This window comes from Astatotilapia calliptera, chromosome 10 (genome assembly GCF_964374335.1).
Source record: "Astatotilapia calliptera chromosome 10, fAstCal68.1, whole genome shotgun sequence".
NCBI classification, from domain to species: Eukaryota; Metazoa; Chordata; class Actinopteri; order Cichliformes; family Cichlidae; genus Astatotilapia; species Astatotilapia calliptera.
This window is the reverse complement of record NC_137431.1, coordinates 13,462,749-13,479,674: the sequence shown is the minus strand read 5'-3', so window position 1 is coordinate 13,479,674 and position 16,926 is coordinate 13,462,749. Positions and strand designations below refer to the sequence as shown.

Sequence of the window (16,926 nt, the reverse complement as noted above, 5' to 3'; positions counted from 1 at the left end):
ACAGAGAAAAGCTCAGGTATGCTAAATTATTCAAATCAAATCAAATCAAATCACTTTTATTGTCACATCACATGTGCAGGCACACTGGCACAGCACATGCGAGTGAAATTCTTGTGTGCGAGCCCCACAAGCAACAGAGATGTGCAAACACAACAACACAAACGAGCAAAATACAAGAATGGCCAACCTGAAACTAATAAATATATGTACAATATATAATAGTGTATGCATTTCTGGATGTGTATACTAAATATTTTCCTACGTGTGTGTGTGTGTGTGTGTGTGTGTGTGTGTGTGTGTGTGTGTGTATACACATTTTTACAAATTAAATAGTAAAAAAAAAAAAAAAAAAAATAATAATAATAATAATAATAATAATAAAATATATAAAATATACAGAGTTGAATATGTGCAAAACAAGTGGCATTTATATACAGTGTGGAGTGCATAATGTTGAAGTTCCAGTAGTGAAGCTGAGGTGTCTATGACGTGTTCAGCAGTCTGATGGCCTGATGGAAAAAGCTGTCTCTCAGTCTGCTGGTACGGGACCGGATGCTGCAGAACCTCCTTCCTGATGGAAGCAGTCTGAACAGTTTATGGCTGGGGTGACTGGAGTCCTTGATGATCCTCCCCGCTTTCCTCAGGCACCGCTTCCTGTAGATGTCTTGGAGGGAGGGAAGCTCACCTCCAATTATCCGTTCAGAGCACCGCACTACTCGCTGGAGAGCTTTGCAGTTGTAGGCGGTGCTGTTGCCATACCAGGTGGTGATGCATCCAGTGAGGATGCTCTCAATGGCACAGTGATAGAAGGTCCTGAGGATGCGGGGGCTCATGCCGAATCTTTTCAGTCTCCTGAGAAAGAAGAGGCGCTGCTGCGCCTTCTTCACTGTTTTGTTTGTGTGTACTGACCACGTAAGATCCTCAGCCAGATGTACACCAAGGAACCGGAAGCTGCTCACTCTCTCCACAGCAGCGCCGTTGATGGTGATGGGGGTGTGTACTTCTCTGCACCTCCAGAAGTCCACTATCAACTCCTTTGTCTTTGCGACGTTGAGGGTGAGATGGTTGTCTTGACACCAGTGGGTCAGGGCGCTGACCTCCTCCCTGTAAGCCGTCTCATCACCGTTGGTGATAAGACCCACCACTGTAGTGTCGTCCGCAAACTTCACAATGATGTTGGAGCTGTTAGTGGCTGTGCAGTCGTAGGTGTAGAGTGAGTACAGGAGAGGGCTCAGTACACACCCCTGTGGAGCACCAGTGTTCAGTGTGATGGGGGATGAGGTGATGCTGCCTAGTCTGACCACCTGGCGTCTGTCAGACAGGAAGCTAAGGATCCAGCTGCAGAGGGAGCTGCTCAGTCCTAGATCCTGCAGTTTCTAGGACTGCAGTTTCTATTCAAGAGCTGGACTGAAAAATCAGTGGCAACAGTTTTCATGGGGTGATGAATCCTAATCTGAAACTTTTGGCTTCAGGTTATCATCTGTATGTACGACAAGGACAGGAGAGAAGTGCAACAGTAAGCATGCACAGCCATCTCTAAAACATGGTGGAGGCTCTCTCATGGTTCGGGGCTGCATTTCAGCCAGCGGTGTTGGGAATCTTGTTGAATTTGATGGGAATATGAACTCTGATTTACAAAGTAACTACTTTTATTAAAGCGCAGGGTAAAAACCATTCACACTCACATTTACACCTATGGGCAATTTAGAAGCAGTCACCACTTAACCTAACCCCACTGACCTGGAGAGAACAATGCTAACGCGTTGCCCTATCAGAACAATCTAAATAAATACTCAAACCTCTTTTAAAATTGTCAATTCTGGAAGGTATGAGCATGATTTTCAGCTTTAATGCTCTCTATATTAGAGTTAGTCTCTTGCTCATCTATAAACTACCCCATATTACTGCAGGGTTGACAGTCTTGCACTGGCTCACTGTGTATTAAAGAATTAAAAAGTAGTGCTGTTTGTATTTAAAGTCTTAAATGGTCTTGCAGCTGCATATGTGATAAATTTTGTGTCCATACATAAACAGAAATGCATCAGCTGTGGTTGTCTTTAAATCAGAGCGGATGAAATACAGCTTTGGAAACAGCTGAAATGGAACTGTTGCTGGAGGACAGGTTGCTGTTGTGTTGTTTTATCTAATAATTCAGTTTAATTTCAATTCATTTTTATTTATATGGCACAAATTCAAACCAACAGTTGCCTCAGGGGACTTTATATTTAAGGTAATGACCCTACAGTATTAGAGAGAAACCCCAATAATGACACAGTCCCCTGTGAAGAAGCACTTTGTGACAGTGGGAAGCAAAAACTCCAGCAGAACCAGGCTCAGAGAGGGGCAGCTAACTGGATGAGTATGATGGGAAAAATAATGTGAACATCTTGACCATGAATTTTAAGGAACCCATTTATTTATTTTTATGTTACTTTTTTCTTGTAAAGTACTTTGGTTTTGGTGATATATAAATAAACTTTACTTGCTTACCTACTTTATTTTTCAGCATCACAATGATCCCAAACACACACCAATGCAGTAAATGCACACCTAGAAAGAAAAACACACACTGCCACATATAAGTCATGGACTGGCCTCCCCAGAGTCCAGACCGTAACTCTTCCTGAAGACTATTTAGAGAAATTACAAGCTGCCTAGCACAGTTCAGGCTGTGTTGAAGAATAAAGGTGGTCCTATCGAATATTGACTTTTAAGCTCGTTAGAATTGTTAAACTCTGTTTCTGCCTGATATATTGTATTTCCATGTGTGTTTTAACATGCTTCAATAAATCTCTGCACCATTTTCCCATAGCTAAATATAATGAAAGTGTGGATGTCTGAAGATTTTTATACAGAACCATATGTATTCTTGTTTATAATGGTTTGGCCCTTCATGACATAATATTGCATTAATATTAGTATTGTGTTATTTTAAGTTTAATATTTTCAACATTTGCTTAAGATCTTAAATATTCCAGAAGTAAATTCGAAGTAATGCGATTACTTTAACTAAGAAAATCCACACTTAAGCGCTAAAAGCTTTTTGTTACTTCTCTGCAACCTGCATTTCATTCATTTTATCATTTCTCTGCAAAAAAATAAAAAATAAAAATACTCTCAAAGAGTTTTCTCCACAAAAAGTTCCCTTGTGAGGGTTGACTGATTACAGTCATTCTTGATCCCACTAAGTTGTAATATCATAGATTCATGTTTGTGCATTCATCAGGGGACAAAGGTGGGAAAACTCTGCACACACATCATCCTGCACGGTGAAGGTCAAACACCCAGCTGAGGCAGAAATGCTCGTCAGGAAACAGCACGATAAACAGGACATGTTTATCAGAGGAGAGGGGCTTTACGGACACATCCTCAGTTTGGTGCACTCATAGATTTATGGGATAGATCCGAGTACTAGTCAAGCTCCCACGTGATTCAGTGATTGTTTAAACCTACTAAATCTTCTTTCTTTTTTTCAAACATGCATTGCAACATCTTCATCTCACTGAAATCGTCTCAATGTCACGTGAAATTAGACATATAATTCATATTTTCTGTAAAACGCCTGAAAATCCATCAATCATATGCTGTAGATTTTTATAAATGTAATCGACCTGTGTCTGGTGAGACAATAACTGTCCGTGTGAGCACAGGATCCCCCGAGTAGTGGTCTGCACAGGAAGGAGGAGGCGGGGGGCATTGGATTTACGTGTATTTAAAAGATGGGTGTGGTTGACTTCTTCATGCCCGGATTTGAGGATCCTGCAAGCGCTCACCGCGTGATCCGGCACCCTGTTACTAAATGATTATATTCAGCAAAGAAAAGAAAAAAGAAAAAAAAAACAGGAACCGTGTGGATACTGCCCAAGCGGTAAGGGCCGCCTCTGGTTACTGTCTGCAAGAGGAAAACACAACATCTTGCGTGAAGGCTGGAATTCTAAACGCTTCTTCGTCCTTTTTAAAATTTAAATTAATCAATTTATTGATAATTTATATTTGTTGCACTTTCCGGATTTTACTCTGTAATTCACTGCCGACTTGGAGGCGTCTATCCTGATGAAGTATCGGCAGAGGGAGGAGGAAACCAAAGAGAGGAAGGAAACGAGGATAACGTCACGAAGACTCGGAGTAAAACGGACTGAGAATAGTGTTTAATGGACGATCCCTGATGCGGGCCGGGGAAAGAGCTGGGGCCAATTCCGTCTGTTTACGCCGTATTGGACGAAGATGTTTTTGTTAGGTTGCCGTGTGTGAAAAGTGGAAACGATCCGTAGAGGAAACAGCAGCTCGGCAGCAGCAGATATCATCTTGTGTGTGTGTTTTTTCCTCAGGAGCTCCGCTAAAGCAGAGAAATGGAAATGTGTGCAGCCCTCCTCCGGTTGCCTGTTTACTGAAGGGTTTGGAAACAGGCTGATCGTGACACACGGAACTTTTAAAGTGGATCTCCTGTGAACTTGATTTTTAATGACTGAAAAAGACTTGTAGTTAAATCCTCCGCGGGATTTGTCTTTTTTTTCCTTTTTTTTTTTTTGAGGGGGGGACGTTGCTTTCAGTTTCTTTCTTTTTTTATTTTTCTTTGCAGCAGGGGGAGGAAAAAGGGCAGGAAAATCATCGGGAGAATTAACAGGTAGCCACCCATTATCCAAACGCTGTGACAGCAGATAGGTCAGCCTGTGTGTGTGGCTGGGTGATGGTGTGCGTATGGCATCATTTTGACCAAATACGATTAGCTACATCCGCAATTTTAGGAGCTCGATGTCTAAAATGAGACGTGATGAAGGCCTTTATGACTGTGCTGATCAATATGTGAGGTGATGTAGCTAGGGTAGGGCCTTTTTTGAATTATGTAAATCTCTAAATCTAGACAGTGAAATAAAAATCTCTCTCGAGTGCATCCTTTGAGACTGGCCTGTACCCTCGTTCTCCTCAGTGCTGACTGTATTTCATTGGGGAGGCTCTTAGGCCATGCGTTCACATCCTCTGCCATCAAACATCCACTCATGCCCGGCATGCAGTGGTTGGAGGCAGATTTTAGCCATGCCATGTTAGAGCACCTCCACATCAGATGTGCAATCAAAGGGGTGGGGCCAGGCACTCCTGGCATCTTTGCGTTTTTGTTCTACCACATGCTCTCGGAGGTTGGTGGAGTGCCAGAAGTGCTGGGGACACCGAGGACCTGCCATATTAACCTTTTATAAAGAGCATGGCCTAGCAGCAAGGGTCGTGTCGCTGCTAGGCCATGCATCATCAGTGCGGCAGTGTGATATGCGTGTCCTCACTCTCTGCTACTCTTTACCCACTGACTTCAGCACAAATCTGCGTGTCCGCCAGTTGATGCTCAGAAGCAGCAAAAACATGCATCTGAGCATCTGGCAGGACCCATGGCCTGATATATGATCCCCCTCCCCACACCCCCTTCTCTACCTCCCTCCTCCTCATCCTCCTCTCCTGCAGCATCTATTCTCCTGATTGGCTAAATGAGCAGCTGTGCCAGGAGACTGAGACCCACGATGCACCCCTTTTGGCTTCCATTAGTGCTGTGTGATCCATCTGGTCGCAGGTCCCTCCAGGGAACAGTGGTCTACTGTAGCTAATTGCTCTTCCTTGCACAGTGTAGGCTACTGTATGCATGCTATCTGGGGTTTTTATCTTGAATTTGAATAGCTTCACATATGCAAATCTATAGGCCACCTGTTTGGGAGAATATTTGAATGTGCAACTGTTTTCCCATGAGGAACAGGAAATACTGTAGTGCACGCCGCTGGAAAGCGCAACATAGAGATGAACAGTTTTCGTGTACCTGTGTAATTTAAGAAATTAGGGACTCCCCTGTTCTTCAGCGTGAAGTGTTTGTTTAAACACAGTCAGCGGCTCAAATGAAGGATTGCTCCGTCCTGCATTAGTGCAAAGTTGGACTTGTATGAGCATTGCTACCAGGCACCAGATAGTGAGCATTCACTCACTATCTGGTGCCTGGTAGCAATGCTGGCTTTTTGATAGCAGCTTAGTCATTGCAGATTATTCTCCTCAGTTAAACCAGGATGGGTGGTTGTACAGCCATAAACAGATTACAAGTTGTATTTTTTTCCCTCACTGTGGGTTCAGTAAACCTCAGAGATTAAAATTGGGATTTTATTTGATTATTTTATTTCCCCAAATGCAAGTAGCGTTCAATTATTGATGAAAGTAGACCTCTGGATTAGTAGGTTAGGAAGTATAAAAATATGATAATCCCAAAAAAACTTAATATGCACTGATATTCATTTCATTTAGATTTATTTGATAATAGAGTGTGATATTTAAAGTCGTGCCCCATCCAGCAGGTGACAGCTCGGACAGTTTCAAAATGAGTGAGCTGGAACAGCTTCGTCAGGAGGCCGAGCAGCTTCGGAACCAGATACGAGTGAGTGATGTGTGTCTGCTGTGAACAGTTTTACCATTGAATAAAATACTGGAAAATTTGTTATTTACTAGCGGTGTCCTCTTTTTTTTCCTTCCCTGTGACTTCATAACCATTAGGACGCCAGGAAAGCATGTGGAGATTCAACCCTGACACAGGTGAGAGCAACTGAATGTGTAAGATGTATGTCAGTCACCTGGGGATGGGTTAACCTGGCGTCAATATGGACCTATATACTTAATAACATGATATTGGGCACAGTGGAGAAAGCAGGAAAGCTATTTTTTTATTGTTTTTGATCAAATGTTACTCTATAGGACAAAAAATCCATCCCTGCTACTCTCAACATGTCTCCAGGTTTCACCTGCACAGAGGAGTGACCTTTTCTTTTTGTAGCACAATTTAGAAATAATAGATGACGGCCATTTGTTGAACCAGCAGTAGTATAAATCATCAATAATTTCTGAATTTATTTTTACAGGTGCATTATTCATATTGTCATATTTGACATGTGATATTAGTTATTTCTGTCCCGGTCTTGCCTTCGGTGTCTGATAGCCACTGTACTGTTACTCTTTAGCAAAACTTTTCTGCCAAACCTTTTATCACACACCCAGTGAATGATCAAAACAGTGCTAACTTGCTAACTTTACTAACTTAGATAACTGCTGGTCTGGATCCTGTGGGGCGGATCCAGATGCGGACAAGACGCACCCTCCGTGGCCATCTGGCCAAGATCTATGCCATGCACTGGGGTACAGACTCTAGGTGAGTCCATACTATTTCTAATGCTTTTGACTGCTTCTTGGTTTAATTTTTCTTTGTATACTATAGATTAAAGTTCCACCTAAAATGGTTGAGTGTAATCGGCCATCAAAGCCACTTCAGGTAGCCACTTCCTATCTATATTAGCTAGAATAGAAAAAGGCGGATACAAATAAATGTTTGACCTAAATTTGGCCCACTTCTGCATTTTTCTGGGCATTTAGCCTTTACTGATGGAGCTGACTCAATGTGAGTCTCCTCACCTCAGTTGAGCCACAGATCCACCTCATATGGATCACATCTGACCCACAGAAAATTTGCAAGTGGTGTAAATAGGCTTTAGGCCACCTGTGTCCATCCTGGGAATTAATTTCAGTTCATTGGCTGTTTGATGGAGCTTTTAGACTACTGCATTACCCAGTTTTCCAAAGGAGAAAAAGATATAAGTCCTATAATAAATAATTCCTGTCTGTAATGCAGTGAAAATATGCTCCACTCTTTGTCTTCATGATTCAACAAATGCCTCGACAGCTATTTAGTGGATTGTAATGACACATGGGACATACCTGCTCGAGATTAACTGTAGCACGTTTGGTGAAGATGTAATGCTTGATTTTCCACTCACACATGCAAATTGCCAGCGCTAATTAGTAAATGCTGAATGAACAAGCCAAACAGTCATAGTGGGCTTGTTAGCAGGCTCGCGTTAGCATTTAGCTCAAAGCGGCACGATACAAAAGCACAAGCATGACAAGCATTGCAAGCATTTTAATTTTAGTTCTGTGAAATCATTTGCTGACTTCAGGCATTAACCATGAACATTTCTGGCTGAGGCAAACATTAAAACAACTGATTCTTCACCTTGAACTCACAGAATCATCTCAGGCTGCAGTGTTTTGACAGGAAAAGCATGTTTCAACAGGTTTGGAGCGCAGTGTGATAACAGGACTCAAATGCCAAAATTAAAGAGATCCTGTATTATTCAAAACTTTTTTGTTTTTTTTCCCCTTTTGTGTCTGCAGGCTTCTGGTTAGTGCCTCTCAAGATGGAAAACTGATTGTCTGGGACAGCTACACAACTAACAAGGTAAAATCACCAAAAAGACAAAAAACACGGCACGTCTCCAGCTGGAAGACTTGTCTGAACTTGAAATGAAAGTGGACTAACATCTTCCTCTTGTAGAAGTGCTGCTGACTTTCCATAATGGCTTCTTTCTCAGTGTTACTGTGACTGATTGTAAGAGTCACAGTGGCATCATCGTGTGTGTTTTCAGTGTTAATATCTGCCCATTTTATGCTCTTTAAACTACCTCTCTTTTCTTAGATACATGCCATCCCCCTGCGCTCCTCCTGGGTAATGACCTGTGCGTACGCTCCCTCGGGGAACTACGTGGCCTGCGGAGGCCTCGACAACATTTGCTCCATCTACTGCTTGAAGACACGCGAGGGCAATGTCAGGGTCAGCAGGGAACTACCTGGCCATACAGGTGAGAGAACATGGCGCCCTAAGCTAACTATGTTAAAATCTTCTCATGAGTAAAACTGATGAGATGTTTCAGATGAGCGTACGCCCCCGTGGGAAAGCTCCACTCCCAAACCCCTAAACAATGACTTCATTTACATGCTTAATTAATTGCAGTCTTAATGAGCTGAGATATTAACTCCTGTCTGTGTGACTCTGATTTGTGACACTATAACTTCTGTATGTATTTTATTTTTGATTTTATATTTTCAAGAAAAACGTGAAGTAGATGATTTATTGAAATGTGCAAACATACATGTAAATACAGTATGTTAGCAAAAACTAGGTTTGCACAATTGTAACGAGCTTGAAAGTCCAAATTTGGTATGACTGCCTTTATTCTTTAGCATATTCTGAACTCTCTTAGGCAGTTTGATTGTATTTTCTTCAAGAAGTCGTCAGGAATAGTAGCTTCTTGAAGAACTTTGCAATGCTCTTCTTTGAATGTTTCTGCCTTTTGTTCCATTTTCTGTCACAATGATCCTTCACTGCTTCAATAATGTTGAGGTCCAGGCTCTGGGGAGGCCGATCCGTGACTGACAGCGATCTAAAGATGTGTTTGTTCTACCCAGTTCTACCCATTGTCAATGCATTGACTATGTGTTTAGGGCCACTGTCATGCTGAAAAAGGAAGCATTTGCTAATTGGATAATCAGATGCTTGTCAGAAGGTATTGCATGGTGGATCAAAATCTGGTGGTACTTTTCCCACTGGCTGAAATGTCATCCCAAACCATCACAGCCTCCACCATGCTTTACAGATGGTCGTAGGTACTCACTGATGTACCTCTCTCTTGAACTCCTTGGAATGTATTGAACCAAAAGATTTCAAATTTGGATCCATCACTTCATAAGATGTGTTGCCACTGCTTTTCAGTTCACTTCTTGTGTAAAGACCTGTTTGGGATGCCTCTTCTTGGCAGCCACCCTTCCACTGAGACCATTCAGACAAGGCCTCAGTGAACAGTAGAGGGATTAATGTTATGTGTTGACACAACACTGGTTCATCCCTTGAGTTAGATGCCTTTTTCTTCTTTGAATGATTCATAGGCCAGTGTTACAGGGCAAATAAAAACATTCCTCTGAAAGTGGTCAGGTACAGGGACTGGACTGAAAATGAGTAAAAAAAGCAACCAATCTCTAAAAAAACCCTCCACATTTTTACTCCTTCTAGAGCAGCTTTGCACAATTTACAGTTCAAAATAAGCCCCATTTATCCTGGCACTTCTCAGCTCATCCACTGTCTGAAGCCAAGAATTTTAGCAGCCTTCTTCCTGCTTTAAAGCCAGCTGTCTTCTGATTGGCTGCCTCTTCAGTTTGAACAGCAGGTGGGTGGGGCTGCTGTGCTTAAAGCCAGAACTTTTTCCCTCTTCACTGACATCTAACAGAAGACGAGAATAGAAAAAAGTGTCTGGAACAGGGCATTGAGGGTTTTTTTTTTGTTTGTTTGTTTTTCTGTTCGTCTTTAATATGAAATGATATAATTCTATGTTTATGTTATGTAATTATATGTATATAACAAAGGAACAGTGAAAAGCATAATAAGTCACATTTAAAGAATAGATAACAGAGTCTGATTGGCTTAAAGAAGTCAGGTAAGAAGGTTACAAGAATTAGCCTGATAATGATGGAAATAATGATGAGAAGAGTTCGACAGTGTGGGAAATCAGAAGTAATAAAAAGAAGACAACAGCAGGACTGGCACAGACACGCAGACATACAGGCACCACATGTAAACAGATCTTTCCTCTTGAACCTATGGAAAAGCTTCTTTTTATTGCAGTCGTGGATAGATTATTATGACCACAGATGCAGGATGCAAACATGCCACATGCCCACGTGTTTGCTCATGGAAAGAGTACACTCTGACGTGCGTTTCATGAGCACACCCAGCTTGCTCACACACTAATAAAAGGCATCTTAGAACTACATTACATACACAACTTTAAACTTACGGTTTCTTGCACTCGTGGACATGAAGTTTCGAGATTTTCATGAGTTCATTGAACTGTTCTTTTACCAGGTTGGAATCTTTTTTTAATTTATTTTTTTACAGCAGACATTTTTAATGACTTAAAAATAAGAATTGAGTGCAAAACTTTGATTTTATTTTGCTGTTTCTATAATCCAGTATACACAACACCACCTGCTAATATTTGGTTAAATGTCTTTTAGCAAGTTACAACTCGGCCAGACGCTTTTTGTAGCCACCAACAAGCTTCTGGCATAATTCTGCCCGGATATTTTAGCACTCTCCTTGGCAGAATTGGTAAAGTTCATTTAAACTGGAGGTTTTTCCTTCGCTCTTAAATGATCTGTTATTGCGTATTTTTCAAATGTTTGTGCAGGATATTGTATTTGTTTTGAATGTCTTGTACTTATGTGATACAGGTCTCTATTGAAAATTACATTTTTTTTAATCTCAATTAGATTTTTACCTGGATAAATAAAGGACTAATTTGAAAGAAAAAAAAAAACATAGTCCAGAAAGGTTTAGATCGAGGTTTTGGGAAGGCCAATACTCCATCCATCCATCCATGCATTCGCATTCGCTTCCGCTTATCCTTTTCAGGGTCGCGGGGGGTGCTGGAGCCTATCCCAGCTGTCATAGGGCGAAAGGCAGGGTACACCCTGGACAGGTCGCCAGTCTGTCGCAGGGCTAACACATAGGGACAGACAACCATTCACACCTAGTGGCAATTTGGATTATCCAATTAACCTATCCCCACAAGCTGCATGTCTTTGGACTCCAATACTCCAATATTTTAAAAATAATAATTAATACCTATACTATAAGTAAGGTCAAAGGTCTCCAATGGCTCCAAAATCCTGGTCATCTGCAAACTTTGCTGATGTGTCAATGCATCTATCATTGCAGCTTCAAAGAAATTAAAAAAATGATCCCAAAAAGACGCTTGAAAAAGAAGGCTTTAAAGTAGTAATCATGTAAAATATGTCAACAAAATATATCATAAAATATCTAAACGAATGAGTAGTTTTAGTGGCGCAGAGACAACATGTAGCTCTATATGTACACTCACAATAAATTTATAGTCATATTTACGTTTTACATTCTTCTCCTATACAGTAGTAATTTAATGTAAAATGCGTCATCAAGTGTCACTGACATCATCCGCGTGTTTGTGCGTTCCGTTCTCTCAGGTTACCTGTCATGTTGCCGTTTCATTGATGACAATCAAATCATCACGAGCTCAGGAGACACCACATGGTGAGTCACACAGATCAACACACACATGTGCAGCCTAAGCATCGTTTTCCTGCTTTCCAATCACTAACCCTGTGCTTTTTTTGTTGTTGTCGTTGCTTTTTTTGCCCAGTGCACTGTGGGATATCGAGACGAGTCAGCAGACCACAGTTTTCTCGGGCCACACCGGTGATGTCATGAGTCTGTCCCTTTCGCCCGACCAGCACACCTTCGTGTCGGGAGCCTGCGACGCTTCAATCAAACTGTGGGACATCAGGGACAGCATGTGCCGGCAGACCTTCACGGGCCACGAATCGGACATCAACGCTGTCTGTGTGAGTGTCCTCAGGGACCGGGTGCCCTTGTAGGCCCAACTGCTTTTATTCTTCTTAAAATCGCGGATTATATATTTTACAAGTGCAGTTTAGAGCTCTTGTTTCAGAAGAGTGCTCTGGCCGTGGAGTTTTATGAAGCTGCATCACTGATGTGACAGGCAGAGGAGACCTAATGAAAGATGCTTTTGAGTTGCATTGTGGGAAATGTAGTATTGGAAGGTCGCTCAAAAGCAGCATCTTAAAATGCAGTTTAGAGTTTTAAAAGACAACAGGACTTTTATTCCAATTTACTACATTCAAAATCAGGGTTTAAGGTGTGAGGATGAGAAACCCCCACAACACACACAAGGTCAGCAGGAGCATAACGTAGGGTTTTTTTTAGCTTGACCCACATCATAGATTAAAGAAACTGGATGGAGTTGGTATGCTTGAGACACCATTTTAGACATTTATTCTCAGACACATCATGAGTTTCTGAATTCCTGGCACTGTTATAAGCTAATCTGTGGCCTTAAGTGGCACTCTGGCGCTCCTGAGTACTGTCTAACACGTCATCAGCAGCATCAGCTCCAGGATTTGTCTTGGTGACGTCACACACTGTCTCCAGCCACCAGCTTTGGGAGGGATTTAAATGGGAAGCGCGCTGCAGGATTAACAAGATTATCAATTAACACCATATCTGAACATCCTGATCATCTCAGGAGACGATCTCCGGTTGGGAGTCTGGGTTGATGGCACAGGCCATCTGACAGTGTGGCAGGTGGACAGATTCGGTGTTAAAGCACTGATCCCATTCAGTTTTCTGTCTTATTAAGGGATTTAAGAAAGGCAGGAACTCTCTATAGCAGCTTATGCTGTAACTATATTTATTTATAATTAAAAATATAAATAAATAATAAATAAGAGTCATCCTCACTTTCTCCTCCCCAGTTCTTTCCCAATGGCAGCGCCTTTGCCACAGGCTCTGACGATGCCACCTGCAGGCTGTTTGACCTCCGCGCAGACCAGGAGCTAGGCCTCTACTGCCATGACAACATCATCTGTGGCATCACCTCTGTGGCTTTCTCCCGCTCCGGGCGCTTGCTGCTGGCTGGTTATGACGACTTCAACTGCAACATATGGGATGCCATGAAAGGAGACAGAGCAGGTGGGTGGAGCAAGCGAGAGAACAGAGAAAAGGGAAGGTTCATCTTCAAGCTAAGGTGAAGATGAAGTGATTATCTATCAATTACACCACACGTGTTTTTGTAGTATTCCTTCTTTTGATTTTTCAGTGCTAAAATAAAAGCTTAGTTTAGTGATTCATTTTTGCACTGCAGAGGGATGATTGTATGTAGGTGTGCAGTTTTCTGATGCCTGAAACAACAAATAGGTTTATACAATGTTCAGTTTAAATGAGAGGGGAGCTTGGTATACAAGTACTGCTGATAACAATGATTTAAAGTACAGAAATAACAAATTGGTTGTAATTTTTATTTTTTCTGGTTAGAGCCTCTTTCCACCAAACTCCTATCTGAGCTTCAGCTGTAAGAGTTCAATCAAAAACATAGAAAACACAATCTGAATAAAAAAAATAGTGCGACTAAAACTGCTTCTAAACGGAGTTGTCGTTGCAAAAAATTTAATTCTTTATTTGTGTTTTGGGGTTTGTTTGTTTGTTTTTGAGGAAATTAAGCTGCTTGCCATGTATCAAGATCAAGGTTATTATAGCTAAATTATAGCTAACTAAAATTCAACTAAAACTAAAACTACATGTAAAAAACATTACTGGTTTTACCTCTGACATATGTCCTCCCTACAAGAGTAATTAAAAGTCTAAAATGTAACACTGTTTAGGACCCTAAAACAAAAAGAACTAAACTAAAACGAAACATTTTCAAACAATAAAACCAAACACAAAAATCCCCCCATGAAACTAACAAACTAAACTGAATAAAAAAAACAAAAACTCAAAATGAAATAACAATAAAAACGAATTCTAAAATGCTAAACTGTAATAACTCTGGTCACGACTTTTTATTTTTGCATGCGTCTGTGGAAACAATCACTATTTTACTTCTCATTTTTCTCTGTTGCCAGGTCAGCAACTAAAGCATTTTATACAAGATGTGTCATGTGTACTACTGTGTACTGCTAATCAAAACACATTTAAGAAGATCAAAAGCAGAGAATAACCTTAAATCGTTTAAATAAGTGAAAATTATGCCTTTTTCACAGATTCAGAAATGGCTAAACTTATAACTTAAGTTCAGCTTTGAAAATTAATAGAAACAAGTCCTTCAGAGGCCCTTTTATCTGTATTACTACAAGGTCAAGGCATTATTAGGACAGTACTGTACAACAGGAAGTATAATTATTTACTTCAGAAAGTAGCGATATATATTGCAGGAAGCAGATCTAGAGTGTATGCTGCACACGATCTGATATCAGATCATCCGTATGGCGCACACATGCTGGTGAGTCAGAAGTTCATCCTACCACAAAAAAAAAAAAAGATATGAAAGCATAAAAAGAATTGACAGTAAGTTCAGTGATGGAAGAGCAGCACAGTCTGCCTTAAGCACAGTCATTACAGTAGCAGGAATTTTAGTACAAGTGTTGGGACAAACTTTCCAAACAATGATTCGTTTCCATTGTAGAAAGAACATCGTGAGTCTGTTTTGCCGCTGATTGCATCAAAAATAAATAGATAAAAATGAGGTCACATTTAGATTTTAAAGATTCCTTTTGAAAAACAAAATCTTTGTCTGCACACTTAAGAAACAGGGGGATACAAACCGTAGCATCGATCTTAAGTTAACAGTATGCTCACTGTTTGATTTTTGAAGAAGTGCATTGCACAATGACAAGTTGACTTTTAGGGTTTTTTTCGGCCCTCCTGCAGGAGTCCTGGCAGGCCATGACAATCGCGTGAGCTGTCTGGGCGTGGCGGATGACGGCATGGCGGTGTGCACCGGGTCCTGGGACAGCTTCCTCAAGATCTGGAACTGAGCCATGCACATAAACAGCGAACCACACACGTCCAACAGACACCGCTCTTATCTTGGGACACAGTTTGCACCCTGTACTCTCACTGTATGTAAGATTCCACAGACGAACCGCAACATTATACTGTACATAATATATATGACTTAGATATGAGCTTACACACACACACACACACACACACACACACACACACACACACACACGTATTGTATGCAGGATAAGATAACAAGACCTAAACACATGCTCACACTACCTACCGCCGATGAAAGTACACAGCAGCAAGGCCACAGTGCAACACACACATGCACATAACAGGTCAAAATATGACCAAATACAGCCGAATATTCAGCTGTTCGGCCGAAAACACAAATCCCATCAACACTATCTGACGCACTCATTCTCACACATGCTTATCATGAGACATACTGCTTCTCGTGTTAAGCAGTGGAGCGAATGTTACCCGATATTTTCGTCTTATGACTTTGCTCGAAATACACCTCAGACTCATTTTTCTTTGTTGTTTCGGTCTCTTTACCACACGTATCTCAGCAGTGGTGACGTGAAGGCGGAACCACCTGAGTGCATTTACATAAAGAAAGTAAGAAAGAAGGAAAAACATTCACCGATGAACAGATGATTGAGCTCAATGAAGATATCAACTGATTTTCATCTGTTTCAGAACGTCACACAGTCACTGTCTTCACCCAGTTTGTTTTTTTTCCCCCCCCAATTCTACACACTTATTTTATTCCTGTTCTTCCTGTGTGCCTCAAATACACTTATTAACAGAGGATACTGAGACAGTTACATGAATCCAAAACAACCTGAGATTAAGAGAAGTTGAGAAGTAAAAGCACGTCTTATTGAGTAGGAGCCAATAATCAAACTTTGACTTTGTCACTGTATTATCTGGACATTACTATAATTGTACATATTATTAATAAATAACTGCCTCTCCTGCCTTTTATTGTGTTTTCCTTTTAAAATTGTTTCTAAAACTGACACGTTTAACTGAGTATTAAGTGCATATTGTCAGGTATTCTCATTATACAACCTCAGGTTTTTACTTAAACCTGAGATTTGAAAGTAGCACTGATATAGACATACATGGGTTATTGGAATATACAGTCCCCTGCCTCTTTATTAGATATATTAGGTAAAACAAATATCTAATCAGCCAATCACATGGCAGGAACTCATTTAGGCATGGTCAAGATTCGAAAAAAGTCCCCTGACGTGATGAGTCTTGATTTCTGCTGCGACATTCAGATAGTCAGGCCAGAATTTAGTCCTGTCAAATAACGAAACCATGGATACATACTTTCAGGCTGCTGCATGTCAATATGAACCAAATTCTCCGTTTCCTGCATCTTGTGGAATCTGCCAAGAAGTAAAGCAGTTTTGAAGGCAAAAAGGGGTCAAGACCCTTAATAGTGAGGTGTGGCCAGTAAATGTAGTGTTAAAACTCAAAGCTGGCACACAGCAAACTTGGTTATCTGCTTAATTAGACATATGTGGCAGCAACCTGAACCTTCAGTCTCCAAAGAAATTTTATGTTGAATGCCGATGCATGTCATAGCTTTTCCACTAACTCATTGTTAACAGACTTTAGGTACATGGAAATGTCTGGCGGATGCTTTTGTCTTTAGACACCGGGGGGTGCTGCAGCTCATTCTGCATCTCTGACTCAGAAAATGAGGACTGTGAACCAAAAAC

The 16,926-nt window shown here is 41.0% G+C and overlaps 1 protein-coding gene across 2 annotated transcripts; it reads left to right on the top strand.

Annotated features, from left to right (window-relative positions):
- Positions 1-3,647: 3,647 nt before the first annotated feature.
- On the top strand, positions 3,648-16,172 carry gnb2 (guanine nucleotide binding protein (G protein), beta polypeptide 2). 2 transcript variants are annotated; one of them, XM_026183010.2, is made up of 10 exons: positions 3,648-4,624; positions 6,321-6,400; positions 6,517-6,555; positions 7,059-7,165; positions 8,185-8,248; positions 8,486-8,648; positions 11,845-11,911; positions 12,021-12,222; positions 13,153-13,369; positions 15,107-16,172. In XM_026183010.2, the coding sequence occupies exons 2-10, from the start codon at positions 6,344-6,346 to the stop codon at positions 15,211-15,213; spliced, it is 1,023 nt and encodes a 340-aa protein (XP_026038795.1). In that variant the 5' UTR covers positions 3,648-4,624; positions 6,321-6,343; the 3' UTR covers positions 15,214-16,172. The 2 variants fall into 2 exon arrangements, with proteins under 2 accessions (XP_026038795.1, XP_026038794.1); XM_026183009.2 differs by having other exon boundaries at positions 6,318-6,400.
- The last annotated feature ends 754 nt before the right edge of the window (positions 16,173-16,926 follow it).